The 19,172-nt window shown below is 42.8% G+C and overlaps 1 protein-coding gene across 1 annotated transcript in view; it reads right to left on the reverse strand.

The window, feature by feature from the left end:
* The window catches only part of CNTNAP2 (contactin associated protein 2), a 1,111,520-nt gene that overhangs the window by 527,734 nt on the left and 564,614 nt on the right, over positions 1-19,172 (reverse strand). Inside the window, exons 6-8 of the mRNA XM_081165093.1 lie at positions 16,800-16,984; positions 15,302-15,445; positions 11,026-11,290 (exon numbers count right to left, since the gene is read on the reverse strand). Coding sequence (XP_081021219.1) covers positions 11,026-11,290; positions 15,302-15,445; positions 16,800-16,984 — 594 coding nt within the window. The remainder of the gene's footprint in view (positions 1-11,025; positions 11,291-15,301; positions 15,446-16,799; positions 16,985-19,172) is intronic.

Consider the following 19,172-nt stretch of genomic DNA (forward strand, 5'->3'; position numbering starts at 1 on the left):
TTCTGATGCTGATTTTGCAAGTGCTCATCTTGTAGCAAATGAATGATTACTCCCCTTCCCCCGAAAAAGCAGGTTAATTTTAATAAGTAACAATTCTGCATAACAAGGCATTAACATAACTGCATGGAAAACATCACTTTACACAGCAACACAAACAAAATGCTATTTGCTGCTGTGCATACAAAGTATGGCACATAGCTATAGCTAACTAAAGGGTGATTAACATAAAAAGCAACATTACCACTGAACTTCACTAAATGCAGTTCTGTTTATCATTTAAAACAGATTTCCAAAACTATTAAAGAGCCTTTCAAGCTTGTTGGAATCTTCTTCCAGTAAAAGTTGATGTGCTTATTGAATGTTTCCACGCAGCTGTTTTTAAAAGGTCTGTAAAATCGGGATTTGGCATTCAAAAACCACAAACAGAAGTGGGTGATTACATTTTAAAAACCATTGGCTTAATTTGAACGAGGGCAGGCATGCTTGAGAAAGTTCCCATAATCCTGAGATGCTCCCATAAAAACTGCTGGGCTTGGGCCAGGTGGTCTGCATACTGCCATTTACCACAAGCACAGAACAGAGTGTTTTGGGGGGTGCCATATTTGGCATCCCGAGAATCCCTGCCTTCATCTCCCCCCCCCCTTTTTATTAAATATTTTCTTGATTTGCACAAGTATGTGTAATGTCTCTCGTATTTTTTCCATGTAACATTTTTACAAATCATTTTCATTTGTTGAGACATTAGGAAGAAAAGGGGTGGGGGGGGGAATCCCTGCCTTCTTCTAAAAAAACGTTGGGGTGGGAGAGAACTTCAGGCTTCTAGCATGTATACTTGAATGAATTATTAGCTGGTGAGATCTTTGAAGCCAGGGAGGATTCTCTGGGGGATCCCACACCCTTAGGATCACTGGAACACCATGTCTTGGTGGTGCAGTGGAAGCAAGAAGAACGAGGATACGGCTGTAACACTGGAATTTGGACAAAGGCTGCAAACTTGGCAGTGCAACTTTTGTTAAGGAAAGAGCTCTTGATAGCTAGATCTTTTGAAAGTCTCCTGAATGGGTCAGAAGCAGACCTTCTCCTTCAACTTCAGAGTTAGCCAAGACTGCCACATGGCCAGTATGTGACTGGCTAGACTGGCTTTTAATTTCTTTCTAAAGCAGGGAGGGAGGAGAGAAAGAAGGAGCGAGCACTCCAGGATAACTGGAGCACAGGCCTCAGCTTCTTCCTTCTTCAGAGCCTAGCTTCCTCAGGAAGCTTCCTTTGATGACACAAATGACAGAACAAGCTCACTGACCGACTTGGAATCAAATATGGAAAACTGTCAGAGGAGAACTTATCGTTTGGGCACTCTGCTATAAATGCCATTTGGTTGCAAATGCAATGGATTTGGGAGAAAATAATGCCCATAGAATGATGAACTCCAGCATTCAAGAAAATGAATGTGGGGAAATCAGAGCAAAGGGTTTGTCCTTGGCTTCTCTCTCTCTTAGAGCCTAAATAACTGGCTTTTGTGAAGAGGAGCTGTGGCAAAGAATCGGGGGGTAGGGGGGTTGCAAAACAGCCTATATCATTTCAGGCAGCAGGTGGGGACACCATTTTGGGACGTCCATGGTGTGGGGCACCTCCCTGCAAGCATGTAATTGTCATCTCAGGAGAAATGTTTCTAGCCTAGCCTACTAGGCTTATTTTCTACTTACAGAGTTTTCATCATAGGGAAATATTCTGAAATTCAAGCCATCACCTGTATTCTCTAATCTACCTTATATCATTTCAGAAATCCTCTCCCACTTCTTTGCCACTTTGCTCCTAGGGCTTATAGTTGGCTGGAACCAGCTTTGAAGCTTCTTTCCCCAAAGCGTCTCTTCATGTCATTCAAAAATACCTTTATATATTCATACACTGACAGGCTCTGTGTCCATTTATGCTGGCACAGTAAAATTCAGGACTAACCTCATAATGAGGTGATCTTCAGTCTAGCTTGCATATACTGTTTAAATTAGAAAAGGAAAGTTAACAGAAATTTCCTTTTATGGAGGAAAGTTTATAAATTCTGTGCATTTAAGGGGGCCATGGATTGGCTCTTGATGTAGAACAGATTAAAGGCTCAAACTGGAAGTCTGTTTTAATGCATAAATTGACTACATTATGGGCAGCAAATCAGAGGTTAAGGTAGTATTAAGAGGTTAATGTAAAAAAACAAGCTTGGAACTGTTGTAAGTCATAACACATCACAGTAAGAATTTGATGAGCATTTTCAGTATTCTGAGTGGGGAGCAGGGCACACCTTCTGCAACATTTAAAAGAATGGGGGCTGCAGAAGTTGCACATCTAAAACCAGCACAGTAACTTCGGCTAGCTTTCTTTTGTCTTGGGCAAGTAAATATTCTCACAGCAGAATATGCCAGATCCGTACCTACTGCAGTTCTTGTTTATCAACAACTTTCTGATATTAAAAGAAAGTGCATTTTTATAGAGGCCGTTTCCAGAGTGAGGCAATTTAGCTGCTTACCAAATACATAGAGTTAGTGAGCAAACTTCCTCAGCATCAATTGTGCAGATCTGTTTTTGAAACCCAGAGAAGCTCCGGCTCTCTGTTTCACCTCAGTTAATCTACGCTGCTGTTTCAGCAGCATCTCAAAATGAAATGGTGAGATGTGCAAGGAGGTCTGGAAGAAGAAGGAGAAAGAATCACTATCTTTTTGAAGACCAACATAACAGGCTAGAGTCTTTGTTTTCTCCGCAGGCCTATTTTGGCTCCTCGTTCTGTGAACTGCACAGAAAACAAACACAATGCAGCAGAAAGGTGATGCTCTTTCAAGGAGGAATCAGGACAAAAGTTTACTTTTAACTCTATTAATGTCATTCGAAAATGCCAAGCTGCCAAAGGCCACACTGTAATTCTGAGTAGCTACACAGAGTGACAGGAGGAGGGGGGGAAATAGTCATGCCCAAATTGTTCCACCTACACAACAGCTGCATTGCATTCATACAGCAATGGACAATGGATTCTATTTTCAGCCCGCAAACTCCAAATGGTTCACTGTGGGGTAACTAACCATGGGATGCTTCAGATGCTCCCCAAAGATGACCAGTGCTTCCTCTCTACACACTTCCTAGGATTGCTAGAGGGGGGTAGCTCACTCTTCCACTGCAGGGAGATGAGCATTCTCCCTAAGGCAGGATGAGACCCAGAGGATGGGCAGAGGAAGCTCATGTGGCTTTCTGCGGCAGTGCTTGTAAAGTTGGAGTAGGCAAAAATGATAGTCATATCAAATATATGACAACTGTCTTCTATAGGAGGGGCATGAAAGCATAGGGAAGAACCACAGCTTAATGGCAAAGAACATTGTATGCATGCAAAAGGTCCCTGCTTAAATCCCCAGTTTTCAAAATAGGATCTGGCAACAGACATCTGTGCCTAAGATTCTGGAGAGATACTGCAACCCTGGGCTAGATGAACAAATAGCCTGATCTGGAGAAGCCATGTTTTTATGCACACCATTTCACACCAAACATGAACAAGTTGTGATCCCCAGGTTGAACGCAGACCACAGTGTGAAGAAGACAGAGAAGTGCTATTGGGTGACAGGGAGAAGGTGGAACTGCTCAACACCTACTTTGCCTTGGTCTTCACCCCAAAGCGATGCCCAGCCTGGTGATAAGAGAATAAATGATGTAAGGAGGGAGCTGCAGCCCAACATAGGAAAAGAGGTGGTAAGGAAACACCTAGCTGCTTTAAATGAATTCGAATCTCCAGGGCCAGATGAGCTGCATCCAAGGGGACTAAAGGAACTTGTGGATGTAATCTCAGAGCCTCTGTCTATAATCTTTGCAAATTCTTGGGGAACAGGTGAGGCCCCTGCAGACTGGAGGTGGACAAATATCCCCATCTTAAAAAGGGAAGAAAAGGAAGACCCAGGTAACTACAAACCAGTGAGCTTGACTTCGATACCAGGGAAGGTCCTTAAACAGATAATTCAGAAAAGGATGCTCTGATTACTAAGACCCAGAATGGGTTTCTCAAAAATAAGTAGTGCTAGATGAATCTGATTTCTCTTTTTGATGGAGTTACATGCTTGCTAATCCCCCCCCCCCACAGGGGGATGCTATGGACATAGTGTATCGTGATTTTAGTAAGACTTTTGACAAAGTTCCCCATGATATTCTTGTGAGGAAGCTGGTAAAATGTGCGTTGAATGAGGTAACTGTTAAGTGGATTTGTAGCTGGTTGACTGACTGAACACAAAGAGTACTCATTAAGAGTTCCTTGTCATCCTGAAAAAAGGGGACAAGTGGGGTGCTCCAGGGTTCTGGAATGGGGCCCATTGTTGTTCAATATCTTTATAAAAAAAATCCAATGCTATTCTAGGCTGCATCAACAGAAATCTAGTGTCCAGATCAAGGGAAGCAATAGTACCGCTCTATTGTGTCTTAGCCAGACCACACTTGGAATACTGTGTCCAATTCTGGCACCACAATTTAAGATAGATATTGACAAGCTGGAATGTGTGCAGAGGAGGGAAACCAAGATGATCCACGGTCTGGAATCTAAGCCTTACAAGGAGCTCCTGAAGGAGCTGGGTATGTTTAGCCTGGAAAAGAGGAGACTGAAAGGAGATATGATAGCCATCTTCAAATATCTTAAGGGTTTGTTTTCTCCTGCTCTGGGCGAGTGAATCTAATGACTTCAGGTTACAAGAAAGGAGATTACAACAAAACATAAGGGAAAACCTCCTGACAGTAAAAGCAGTTCGACAGTTGAACGATTTCCCTCGGGAGGTTGTGGACTCTCCTTTCTTAGGGGTTTTTTAAGCAGAGGTTGGATGGCCACTGGATGGATGCTTTAGCTGCATAGCAGGGGGTTGTATTAGATACACCTTGGGGTCCCTTCCAACTATGGTTCTATGATTCCATTAATAAAAGTGCATTAGAAGTAAATTTTCAGCATTATGTAGCCACAATTTTACAAATATAGGACTGATTTAAGAAGTCTCTTTCGGAGCTGTTCATCAGTTCCATCAATATTCCATTATTATGGGAATTGATGGAATTTAAAGGGCAAAGTTAACAGCAGTCTACACAAATGCAAACAACCTTCAAAGAGCTTTTTTTAAAAAAAAATCAACAACACAATTATCATTTCAATGTGCTACACTTTTGTTCCTGTAATAGAAGCTGGTTCACAAATAATCCCAATTTCACCATTTAATTCAGGCTATGCAGCTTCTTTATTTTTAACAAAGCCATTGCTTTTGCAAGTTACTTAACCACTTGTGACACCTATGGTTCTAATTCACCTTTCTAAGAATATAGTCACAGATACAATATTGTCATGGTAACAACTATACCCCAAACAACCCCTATTCACCATTACTGTAGGAGCTTAACATATACCCAACAAAATTCAGGATTTTTTATGGATTTGCAATGCATTGAAAGTCACAACTACAGGAAGCTACAAAGGAAGTGGGGATGAAGATGTGGGCTGCTTGAGAAGTTCACCTCATTTGCACATCACATAAAACTATAGTTTAAAATGAACTATGGTTTAATATGAACGAACATTGTGTTGGTTGACTCTTCTCTTGCTCCTGTTACACATTAAATAAGCAGAGTTTAGCTTGCTGTGTTGTCTGAACCCAGGCTCATAGTTTCTCTCCAAACAAATCAGGGAGGATACTTTCCTAGCATATTGCCAAGCACTCACAAAGGACAGATATAGCAGTCATGGGAGGCTTCAGCTACCCAGATATGTGTGGGAACTCAAGCTTTGCCAAGAATGTAAGGTCCAACCAATTCCTTAACTGCCTTGCTGACAATTTCATTTCCCAGTAAGTGGAAGAAGCAGCAAGAGGGTCATCTCTCTTGGATCTCACCAACAGGTTGTTGTTGTTTAGTTTAGTCATGTCCGACTCTTTGTGACCCCATGGACCAGAGCACGCCAGGCACTCCTGTCTTCCACTGCCTCCAGCACTTTGGTCAAACTCATGCTGGTAGCTTTGACAACACTGTCCAACCATCTCGTTCTCCGTCCTCCCCTTCTTGTGCCCTCCATCTTTCCCAACATCAGGGTCTTTTCTAGGGAGTCTTCTCTTCTCATGAGGTGGCCAAAGTATTGGAGCCTCAGCTTCAGGATCTGTCCTTCCAGTGAGCACTCAGGGCTGATTCCCTTAAGAATGGATAGGTTTGGTCTTCTTTCAGTCCATAGGACTCTCAAGAGTCTCCTCCAGCACCATAATTCAAAAGCATCAATTCTTCGGCGATCCGCCTTCTTTATGGTCCAGCTCTCACTTCCATACATCATTACTTTTATGGTCCAGGTCTCACTTCCATACATCACTACTGGGAAAACCATAGCTTTAACTATACGGACCTTTGTTGGCAAGGTGATGTCTCTGCTTTTTAAGATGCTGTCTAGGTTTGTCATTGCTTTTCTCCCAAGAAGCAGGTGTCTTTTAATTTTGTAACAGCAGTCACCAACAGATAGAAGCTGAATTCTCAACTTGTGTGTGTGAAGGGAGCAGGCCAGACACGTCCCCATAAATTTAGCCTCCCAACTAGGCTGCCTCTTAATAATGCAAGTGAAAATGTTTTCCACCCATTTCCATTAGATAATATAGCTTGAGCAGTACTGTGAATTTTTAGTCTTTCAATTCAATTATCTTAAATTTGTGGTCTTAAATGCAAATGAGTGGCATCCAATGAAATGTGGAGAAGGAGAAGAAGAAGAAGAAGAAGAAGAAGAAGAAGAAGAAGAAGAAGAAGAGAGGAAGAGTTTGGACTTGATATCCCACTTTATCACTACCCGAAGGAGTCTCAAAGCGGCTAACATTCTCCTTTCACTTCCTCCCCCACAACAAACACTCTGTGAGGTGAGTGGGGCTGAGAGACTTCAGAGAAGTGTAACTAGCCCAAGGTCACCCAGCAGCTGCAGGTGGAGGAGCGGAAACGTGAACCCGGTTCCCCAGATTATGAGTCCACCGCTCTTAACCATTACACCACACTGGCTCTTGAGGCATGGGAAGCACCAAGAAACACACAGTAGGCAGAAAGCAGATTTATCTACTGTAAATCAAAGTGACAAAGATGCCACATCCCAGGTTTAAATAAGTTAATGATTGACAGCATAAACTAGAATGAGACTTTCACTAAGGGAAGATGAGAAGGTTTGAAAGGCTTCAAGCATAAGAAATAAATTTAATAGTGGGAGGTTTTAGAAGTTGGAAAAATAGATCTGGTAAGCTGCTAAGGACTAAAGCACAACGTCTCATCCTTGGGATTTACACTCTGCATTAGCAAACCCTCAGAATATTCACTATGGCCTGTGAGAATTCCTTTTCAATAAGAAAGCTGAACAGGGTGGGGACATTTTCTACTCCTGAAAAACGGTTATTTGCATTTTTATTCCTCCCTCCCTCCCTCCCTCCCTCCAAGGAGCTGAGTGTGGTCTACGCAGTGCTCTTCCTTTATCCTCATCCGTGAGGGAGGAGACAGAGATGAAGGGAACTCCCAGGCCAGCCACAGGAGGAGCTTTTCAAGTGCACCCTACTCTTTGTATGTGCAGATTTTTTTATTAGGATAATTCTGGGGAAATCCTAAAAAAAAATAAAAATCAGTGCATTGAAACCGTCACAAAATACCTCACACAAATCAATACAGATGAAGGGACCCACAGGCTTGGTCTCCCTTTTTTCTTACTTTAACACTGCAAAGGAGCTTGGAGAAGCTTCCAAACGTGGTACCTCCGGGACACTAGGCAAAGGCAGTTTTAAGAATAGCAGGAACCGACCACATGTAATTCCCCATATAATCATATGTACAAAGGGGCGTTGTATGTACAACCCCCCCAAAAAAAACAACAACAACAAACCATGTCCATGTTGGAACTCTGGGAATTGTCGCTTTATGAGGAGAATGGGGGCTCATAACAACTCAACAACGACTCTGTGTCCCCCCCCCCTCTTTTTTAATAATAAAAAAGAACAAGTATATAAACAATTGCCACAGCGGTAAATAACAAACAGCTTGTCCCATCGAAATCACAGCCACCGTCCTGCTAGACAACAAAATCTCATCTGGTTACTCTAAAAGGTCGCACCACATTTTCCTGTGCCTGTTAAGTGGGTTTCTACCACCACCTGAACAATTTATACATTCAGTAAATCATTACCATGTGTTATATAAAGAACACAGAGATAGCCAGAAGCTGGAAAACTGGCAATGGGCTGAGCATTGATTCTTGGTATAACAGAGTGTGGTCTGAGAACTGGCTGAGAAACTAGCATGTCAGGTCAGAGCAGCAAAGGCAAACTCTGCCCTCTCTCAAAGACTCTGGCAAGCTAAGAATATGTCAGCTACTTCACATCTTCCATGGACACCATAGACAGGATAGTTTGATGAGAAACATTTTGCACGTCTTCTGGAAGATGCATGGGCTTGGACTCTAATAAAAAATTCAAAATTGCATAGCCTCTCCCAATTAGAAAACATTCCAGTTATTAATCAGAATTAAATATGATTAAATTAAGGGCTTGCTCATGCCCTTATTTTACCAATTTATTTTAATTTTTACGTACCCCTGTCACAAGAAAAGTATATATTGTTTCAACAGGAAGAAATGTAATTACTGAATGTATTTTTAAAATAATTACTTCATGTTTAAGATCTTGGGCATAAAACATTAAATTGCTAAAACATCTTTGGTGGAGTTTAGCATCTCCTTCCCATATGAGAAAGCACCTACTCTCACATGGGAAGGGACAATGGGTGGTATTCAGTGAGGTTTTACACAGAATGGACCTGGGGATATTACTAGACCTAAATTAGTTGTGCTCATAAATTTCAGTGGGCCTACTCTGAGTAGAAGTTACCACCCAATTTTCTTTCTGGTAACAGGCTCCTCGTGTGTCAGAAGGTGCTACTATCAAGGGACCCATGATGAGGTAGAGTAGCTGCCATTCCAAATAAAAGCTTTAAAACTGCCCCTGTGTTTGAGCAGCACACTAGTTTGTGCTGACCCCACTTCTTAGTTCACAACTGTTCTGCTTTATTTGAGGTTTAAAAATCACGGGACTCCTGTCTGCTTTGCATGTGCCCATTCAAACAATCCTCCAGTAAGTGAAAATATAAGACATAATATTAATGTAAAGGAATTGCATGCACCACTGTCTTCCTGATGAAAATGTTATCAGCATTAGCCTCTTGCCATTCTGCAAACAACAATGATGGGCAAAGGAGTGGGAAATTCTTTATCTGAGAATGGGATTCTTCCGCAGATAAAAGCATTCCTCCTTACAGTGGCACCTCGGGTTAAGAATTTAATTCATTCCAGAGGTCCGTTCTTAACCTGAAGCACCACTTTAGCTAATGGGGCCTCCCACTGCTGTCATGCGGCCGCTGCAGGATTTCTGTTCTCATCCTGAAGCAAAGTTCTTAACCCAAGGTATTATTTCTGGGTTAGCGGAGACTGTAACCTGAAGCATCTGTAACCCGAGGTACCACTGTATTGTCCTTCCCCCCAAGTGGCTTTGAAGTGAATAAGCTGTGTACAACAATATTATCTCTACACTCAAAATACACCTAGAACTGGAAGGGCGATGGTGATGAATGAGACGAGAGAGAGAGAGAGAGAGAGAGAGAGAGAGAGAGAGAGAGAGATGTCATTTTCACTTTAAACACTCCCATCAGGGAAAAGGGTGGGGCAAATAAAGAAATAAATAATACCAAGCTGTTAGTAAAATGAGCACCCCGCTGCCCAAGTCACCCGCTTCCCTGCACAGAGGTCCTTCACCCTCACAGCCAGCAGTGATCCCATTGAAGTGGGACTAAAAAGTGCTTCCCTATGGATGGTCACATTGGCCAAGACAACTCATGATTCCGTCTCTCAAGCTCCTGGCAAATAACAGCTACCAAGATGAGAAATGTATAAAGCAGGCATAGGCAAACTCAGCACTCCAGATGTTTTGGAACTACAACTCCCATCATCCCTAGCTAACAGGACCAGTGGTCAGTGATGATGGGAATTGTAGTCTCAAAACATCTGGAGGGCCGAGTTTGCCTATGCCTGGTATAAAGCATATCAAAAGATCTGATACTCCCAGCACCAAACTTAAACTGATCTTGCGGTGATCTACAGGTGAAACGGCTATCCCATTTTGCTGAACTAACAGAGGAAAGAAATGCTATGTTTTCTTTTTAAGCAGTTTCATAGTCCTTGGCGAGCTGGTGAGCGATCTCTACTCTTCCTCTGCTGTTTATTGTTGTTTATTGTATTTAGAAAATGTTAAATAAAATATCTCCTGTCGTTCCTTCTCTCACACTGTGGTCTTCCCCAATGTCAAAATTTACAATGTAAGCTCCATGGAGCAGCTGTCTGCTTAGCATTTGGTTCTGCTACTCTATAAGGCGCTATGTACATCAATATTGCATTATAAATACATTAATAATGGCAACAATTGCTGTTGCCCTGAAGCTTCTCACTTTAGAATAACATATAAAGCACACAAACTCACACCCCCCTCTAGGGCCAGGGAGGAATCAATTTCGATCTCTCCTCTTCTGTGCTGCACTGCACAGTTTCTGATACAGGATACTATATTCAGGTAACATATGAATTCCAATTTTAGTAAATAATGCATCCACTTCAGAATTCTCCTGGCAGATTCCTTCCAACTGTGATAGCACTGAGGCCTTTGCGACCAGCTACCGTATTTTTCCGTGTATAAGACATGGGTTTTTTCCTTTTAAAAAAAATGTCAAAAATTAGGGGGTGTCTTATACACGGGGCCATCTCCCCCTATTTTCTTAAATCAGAGTCCCCCAAAATAGGGGGTGTCTTATACATGGGGGTGTCTTATAGACAAAAACCCCCACGATAATTCAAATGCAAAATTGCAGTTTGTCCACCACAACCAAAGCAGTGTCTCCTTACAGCACAAATCTACATGGAGAAATAGCTCCAAATTGCAAAAGCAAAATGACTGGACTTTAAGAAAACCAGTATCTTGAGTTTATGGAGCTCACCTGAAGATATGTCTATTTGACTTTTCTTGACTCCAGTGACATTGATATGGACACTGACTTTGCCTTCTATCAGGTCAATCTCTATGGTGCCCAGTCCTTCAGCAAAATTGCTGAACAGCAGAAGTCCATTGGGATTCCAAGTCCGAAATTGAAAGCTGACTGAAAACATGTCCTGATTTGGACGACCCGGCACTTCCAGGAAACTGGTAGCATTGAAAAAGACGGGCACTGTATGGGGCTCCACGCATGAGAAGCTTAAATTCCCCTATTAAAAACAAAAACAGAAGCAAAAACAGTAACACACACACACCAAAAACAAAAACAACATGAGAAAAGTGACATTTCTAAAAAACCCCAGTTTTTAGAGACCTTAAAATTTCCTCCTGAATCCAGTAAAACAATGTTTAAAAGAGAGCATGTTGATCTACTGAGGGATGTATGAAAGTTACTGAACATCCTTGAGAAATGTATAAACTCTGCTCACTTCCCACAGGATTCCTTGTGCGCAAGAAATCTAAACTTGCTCCTAATTTCAAAATTTAGTAACAACCTTGGAATGCAAAGTAAAATAACATATACAGTGGTGCCCCGCAAGATGAATGCCTCGCAAGACGGAAAATTCGCTAGACGAAAGAGTTTTCCGTTTTGGAGGTGCTTCGCAAAACGAATTTCCTATGGGCTTGCTTCGCAAGACAACAATGTCTTGCGAGTTCCTGCTGGTTTTCCCTCCCCCCCCTTTTCTAAGCCGCTAAGCCGCTTATCAGCTGATCCGATCAGAAGATAAGCCGCTAAAAGCGCTAATAGCGCTAATCCTTCAATGGGCTTGCTTCGCAAGACAAAAAAACCGCTAGACGAAGAGAATCACAGAACGGATTCTTTTCGTCTTGCGAGGCACCACTGTACTGCATGTGTGTGTGTGCTTGGCAATTTGAAGAGCTCAGAGTGCTACACATGCAGTATTTATTTGCAATCTTTGCAACAGTCCTGTACGTAAGGGTGGGGAACTTCTGACCTGTGGCTAATTTGGCCGACCAGGACCTTCCCATTTGGCCCACAAGGACGTTCTCCCAAAACCACACCCACTGGCCCAATCCCTGATGCCACATGTGATGTCAGGTGTGGAACAAGTAGCGGTGCGCATAGATCCTGCATCTGGAAAGCAAGATTGAACTCCCCACGCATCAAATGGTGCACAGAGAGGTCAATCTTGCTTGATTCTGGGGCGCAAGCTAGTTCCCTAAGGGCAGCTGGCAGGCATGCTCAACTGCTGCACAATGCAGGAGTGAACTCTGCGCACCAGCTGTTGTGTGGGGAGTCCAGTCCTGCTTGGTCATTCCCACACCCATGGGCCAACTTTGAGGAGCAGATGGGATCAACCATCAGTCACCTGACACAGTGGCAGAGTTAGCTGCATGGAAGCCCGGAGCGGGGGGGGCGGAGAGCTGTGCGGGGGGCAGGGCAAGCCCCCCACGATGTGCCTTTTTGTCACCCCCCTCAGGGATGACACCTGGGACAGACTGCCCCCACCGCCCCCCTTCTACGCCCCTGACCTGAAACCATTATGATGTCAGAAGATTGGCAGGTAGGTAGTCCCACAAAGCCATAATGTTGCCTACCCCTGTTCCCCCCTCCCCAATGTGCATGGACGAGGACCAATGTAGGCTGAAAGCAGTAGGAGTCAGGAGGAGCCCACATCTAGTTAGCATTTCTACGATGATCCAGAAAATTCCACAAATATACCCAACATTAATAAGCATAGCCCCCTGAATAATCTCCTTTTATTTTCTCATTCCCAGCCCATTCCTTGCCCTCTGTAGCATAGCTGCCTCTTGCCTTAATTTTGCTTCTTTCCTCTGCTCTGTCCCTCATGGTCCTCCTTCCTCTTACAGAAAATTGGAAAAATTAATATGAGCAGAAAATCTGTCGACACTATTGGATCTACGCATGCCTTTTTCAAAGTTATAAGCCAGGTACCCATGATAAGGTACAGAGAAACGTGGAAAGGAAAGGAAATTTATTCCCATTTTACAAACAATGAAATAATGGAAAGGTTTTTTATTTTTTATTTTAAAAAGAAGATCCCTCAGAGCTGATCTGCCCGCTTCATTCTTTATGCAAGAAGGTGTCAGGACATTTTTGAAGGAGTGTGCTCTTGCTCAGTTAAAAAAAAAAAGCCTGTGGTGAAAGTGGAGAGGAATAGTCATGGATGGAGTACAGGCATGCATTATGAAGTTCTAGGAAAACTGTTCACACATATTCATCCCTGAGTTTAGTGTTGCAGCTAATGCTGCGGACGTTGTGGCCAAAGATGCAACGCCATGAGCAGGTCATGCCATTCTTTTTAATACATGGTGATGGGTTAGAGGAAGCAGAAGAAGAAGAAGAAGAGTTTGGATTTGATATCCCGCCTTTCACTGCCTTTAAGGAGTCTCAAAGCGGCTAACATTCTCCTTTCCCTTCCTCCCCCACAACAAGCACTCTGTGAGGTGAGTGGGGCTGAGAGACTTCAGAGAAGTGTGACTGGCCCAAGGTCACCCAGCAGCTGCAGGTGGAGGAGCGGAGACATGAACCCAGTTCCCCAGATTACGAGTCTACCACTCTTAACCACTACACCACTCTGGCTCTCCATTGCGCTCTCTTCTGGACATAGCATGCATTTGGACAGGGTGCCCATGGGTCTTCCTTCATAGGAGAGACTCCTCTCTTTGAAGGCATCCTATATCTGGAGGGCTGTCTTGGCCAAATCTAATTTAAAGATAAAGCATCATTTGAGTGGCGGGGAGGAACCTTGATGTTGCCCATCTGAACATCGAGACTGAATGGGAGCACAGGTTGCATGGTCACAGTCTTCCAGACTATGGTGAGCCTTATGGCAGTTGTTTCTAAATTTGTATCTATATATATTTATCAGCATATGCAAATTGTATGTGGAGCTGTGGGGAGGCCTACATGGCCATCCTATATTTGGAGCCACAAAAAATGCAGCATTTCTTTTCAGATTCTTCAAAGAATGCATATCATCATAATCTTTTTTTTAATGCTAAACTAATCCCATGGGGCAATAACAGCAACAAAGAGAGCGAGAGGGGAGAAGTGAAAATCTATGCTGATTTAATTAGAAGAAAATTGATCTTGTTTTCCTAGAGGTAAGGCAATGGAAGTAACTCAGCTTGAAACAAAGGAGATGGCAATTTTTATAGCCTCTCTTTGCACTGGATATCAAGTGAGCCCTCAAATTATACCAGCTCACAATAGTTTCTTGCTGAAGCACTCATGCATCACTAACACTGCTTATACAGGTCTTGCTGTGGAGTTAAATAAGAAGAAAATGAAATACCACCAGCAACAGGGAGAAATTGTATTCTACATCCATTTCCATGGTCTTAGCACCTAATGGAGAATGGAGTCACTTGCTCTAGGTTATTAACCCTTTAAGAGCGGATCTGCAGCGAATGGCATTATGTCATAATGCCTATACAGAAGCTGCCTAGCAACTCCGGACATAGCGGTCAACCACCTCCAGGGGAGTTCGAGGAAGATACGAACATTGCCAGAGGCGGATTTAGGGCAGTGTGTCTGGTTCTGCCCTACTGGGCACCAAACCTAGGGGGTGCTGTGGGGCGACACAACTATGACATAGTGAATTGAGCAGAATGGAGGGCAAGAGGCGTCAGGAACAAATTTTGGGCTTGCACAAGGTGCCACTGAAATTTGAAAGACCAAAATCGGCCCCTGACATTGCCCAATGTGGCATGAGAGCAACCATGCAGCTGGTAAAAGGTAGCATGTAAAATTGGTGCCCATAATAGGCAACTATGAGAAGAATGCTGGTTAAGGGTCATTATGTAAATAGCTTAAAAGTGCCCCCCCAAAAGATGTTAGTTCCTAAACTCAGATACCAGACTGAAATTTGGAATAACATCACAAAATATTGGTCAATTGGGGGGGGGGATTATGTGTTGCTTGTTTCCTTTTGCCTAAGCTTCTTAAAAGCACAAAAAAAGTTATTAGAAATGGCTTTTTCCACTGTGAGGCTTAACAGCATTCATTCAGGCCACTAGAAAATTCCCTGCATGATAGGAAGACATTTCAAGGGTCTAGTTTGTATTTAAAGGAATGAATGGAATTTGCTTTTAAAGCAGCTCATAATCCTTCACATCTGCACTGAGTTATTTCAAGAAATCTGGCAGTAATACAAAGGGAGCTGTAAATTCGTACAAAAATATAAATAAACTGCTGTGTTTCAATTTAGATGATCACAAAATGATGTACTCACCACATTAGAAGGCTCCAATTTCTTCCTCCTGGCCATATCTGTGATATTATTGGTATTATATATTATGCTCTCCATGCAACCTTTGAAATTCTTTCTACTGTTTGAACTTGGTTTCCCAGAAAATGGCATGCCACCAAACGTGATCTTTGAAAAGAAGCATGAAACATTTCAAAATAGAGTGACAATCCATTAACTCTTGCATTTTATTAACAAGTTTAGTTTTAAACACAGAACCACAGGTAATGTTAAGTGACACAAACCTGTGCAGAATTGATTTTATTATCTGCTGCCCATATTTGTGAAGACTTAACTAGATGAATCAACAACAAGCCTATGAACATATTATTTGATCTAGTGATGGTCCATGAGCTGCGATGTGGAGTTCTCTTGCCTACAGCAAGCAACTGCAGCAGCTCCACCAATTTCCTGATCAGCAGAGTGATACAACTGGGAGCCACCAGGGTGGGTTCTTGTGCAAAGCTTTACATATCCTATCCATTCCTATAATTTCCATTGGAAATAGACTGGAGCCAAGCTCAGATATTATCTAAATATTCTAGGTAAAGTTGACTAGAGAATCTAAACGTCTAAAAGGTTGGGCACATTCAACACACTATTTAGAATGTGGAGGCACCTTTTTTTCTTTTTTTTTTGCTTGAGGGTCACATTCATTCTGGGAAGCAACCCAATAGTGGGTGTAGCCAAACTCCTGCACGTGTGTGTGTGTGTGTGTGTGCGCGCGTGCACGCACACACACACACTCCTCCCTACTCAGCCAAAGATCAACTTGATGACTGGGGAGGGTGCATTTGTAAGCTATCCCATTCACCTCAGTACTATATCTTCTGCAGCAAAAAACTCTTGGAGGTCTTGGGTGGGGCAGTAAATATGCTTGGTGGTATATTAGACCCCTAGGCCAGGAATTAGCCACCCCTGATTTAGAAGGATGAACAAATTCAATACAATGCATGACATTCTAATTATATTCTAATTCCAAAATAAAAAATGTAAGTGGATTGTCAAACTTAAGGCCTGGAGCCTTATTGGGCTTTCTGGGGCCAGAAGCTATTACTTTACAACGGTGTGGTAGGCAGACAGGGTTTCAAAGGGTACCCAAATAATCTTTGCCCAAGAAGGGGTATGCTGGTTAGATTGAACTCTCAAAAGGGGTATGTGAATATTCTAAACACAGCCTTACTAGCCTTACTATTGCGCTCCTAAGCTACCTTCCTTTCCCTTTCCATTAGGAGCACAACCATCAAGGACTTCTGGGGAAGGGGAGCAAAGTGCCCTAGAGCAGGAGAAGGCAATGTCAAAGGCTCAGTTATGGAACCAGGGTGCCAGCCTGTAGAATCCTCCGACAGGAATATGTCGGCTTACAGGATGGAGGCAGGCAGCATGTGAGGAGGTTTGGAGAACCATTTTCAAAGCATTTTAATGAATACTGATGGGCGTCATTTGTTTATTTGTACGGAGAGTAAGGGATGTAATTGTTTACCTCATAGTCCAAATCCAGGTAATCAAATTCCCCATTGATCCGGAAATGCTGGAGATGCCTATCAAGCGTGAGGTTGATGTTCCTCCCATGACGCTCTATCACTACAGAATGCCAGTGGTGGTCATCCAAGAGGCTACCTGTTGTCACAGACGTATGGCCATAAATTGACCCATATTGGTTGCTACCTGAGAGGAAGAAGAGGGCAGGAAATATTGAATACCTCAAATGTAAGGCCACGTAGTGAGTTGTCATGCCACTGTTGCTGCTATGCCACTATAATAAAATGCCCCGTCATTCACAAATACTATATTCTTTGTAAGGTAGCATTTTTTTCTAGTTACAGGTAGGCAGCTGTGTTGGTCTGCTGTAGTTGAAAAAAACAAACAAACAAACAAAAACCCCTTCCAGAAGCACCTTAGATCACATATAATGAACCACTTGGGATGTGACTAAGGGAACACAAAAAGTCTGAATAAACGAACAGTCTGAATAAAGAGTAATAGCCCATATGGTGCCCACTAGGTGCTGAATTGCAACGCCCATGGGCAACACTGGCTAGGGCTGGTGGGAGTCCAACAACATCTTGAGGACACCATGTTGGCCAGTCCAGCTCTAAAGAAGTGTGGCTAAAAAGCAGTAACTGTAGTGCTTATGACAAAGTAACAGATTAAGATTGCAGCAAATACTGAGTACTTTTCATGCAGAGTGTGATGAAACACTAGATACAATAAATGGAAGGTCTGTAGGTCAGTGGTAGAGCTATGTTTTGCATACAAGATCATAAAAACATGAGAACATCTGCTTGGTATTTTGGAACGTGGTGTCTGTTTGTCGACCTTCTGAGATACCACAGAATTCTCCCACAGCCTGTAAGAGCTTGAGAACTGCCTTGATGGATCCAGCATTCTGCTTCTCTCAGTAACCAAGCAAAGACTCCTGGAAGTTCCCAATAAGAGCATGCCACTAAGCGCTATGGCTTCCCCCAGGGCCTGCGAAGGTGTACTGCCTCTGGACATGGAGATTCTTCCACCTGGCTATCATGGCTAAGAGCCACAGAGAGCTCTGTCCCCAATAGGAATCCTTGAGTTTTTCAAGTTATGCTGTTATCAGGCAAGAGCTAGCCACTGAAGTCAAGCAATGAAAGATTTTCAACTGCAATAAAGAACAACATAGCAGTAAATCAAGCCTGAGACATGTGGCACAGTCACCTTCTGAATTTTTTCATGTTTTGACTGCAATTTGATCCAAGTGTTGTGTTAAAGGATTCTTGGTTTCTAATTTCTCTTCCCAGTAGAACCTTCTGAACCCCATTTCTGACCTGAGAGTATATATTCTCACCTCAGCTAAGCACATATGTAAGAGATGTCATTTATAATCCTGATAGCTACCTGACTGAACTAAGAAAATATATGGGAAAGGAAATGGAAATGAGGAGAATTCCAGAATCATTCATCAGAAACTGAGCAGGGTAAAGCTATGCTATTCTCATTTGCATGAAGCAAAAATGGCTGATCTTTATGCCAAGAGAAGGGGGGGGGAAGGTGTAGTAGACAATGAGAGACAAGAACAGGGAAGACTCAAGTTTACCCCCCCCCCCCCAGTCATGAGGTGCCAGATTGTTTCAGACCGTAATGTATAAACCTGGCTACAGAGCTGGTTCCAGAGTGTTCAGTCCCAGCTCAGCTCTGTGGATTCACATGGAATGGCCCTGGGCAAGACATTCTCTTGAAGCTTTGGTTCCCCACTTGCGAATGGAAATAATGTTACTTGCCTGGAAGGCAGGCATATGAGTGTAAATGAGACAAAGAGGGAGAGAAACTCTCCATTCACAGGACAAAAACAATTACAATCTGAAGATTGTTGTGCCAGAATTATGCAAGAGCTCATTTAAGGCCTCTCATCCACATCATGTCTTTATCATTCATACCCTTCCCATCTGGTGTTAGCCACTAGGCCACATATTCTCCCTACAGAACCCTTCCTTGCATAACAAGGGCATTGTTTCTGTTGATCCCAGTTCATAGGACAGTTCAGAGAGTCAGGACTCAAGTCTTGTGATATGAAGGAGAATCCATGACAAAAACACGGCCAGGGACAGAGAGCCAGAGTCCGAGATGAAGTCTATCGATAGTCCACAGGATGCACCTTTTTTCTGGTGTCAGAGTTTTGATGGTCTTGGGAGGAGAAGGGTTAGCACAAAATACTAAAGCTTTGGAAAGCAATCCATATTCATTCCAAATGTATAAGAGGCTGCACTGTTACCAGCAACCTATTTCAACTCTTCTTTCAGAGAAGCATGGGAAATAGAAAACAAAGATGAAGAAAAGGATAAAGCCCAGTGCTGTATATCTCAATCAAATTAATGCAAAGCTA

This window comes from Podarcis bocagei (genome assembly GCF_964188305.1).
Source record: "Podarcis bocagei genome assembly, chromosome: 12".
Classification (NCBI taxonomy): Eukaryota; Metazoa; Chordata; class Lepidosauria; order Squamata; family Lacertidae; genus Podarcis; species Podarcis bocagei.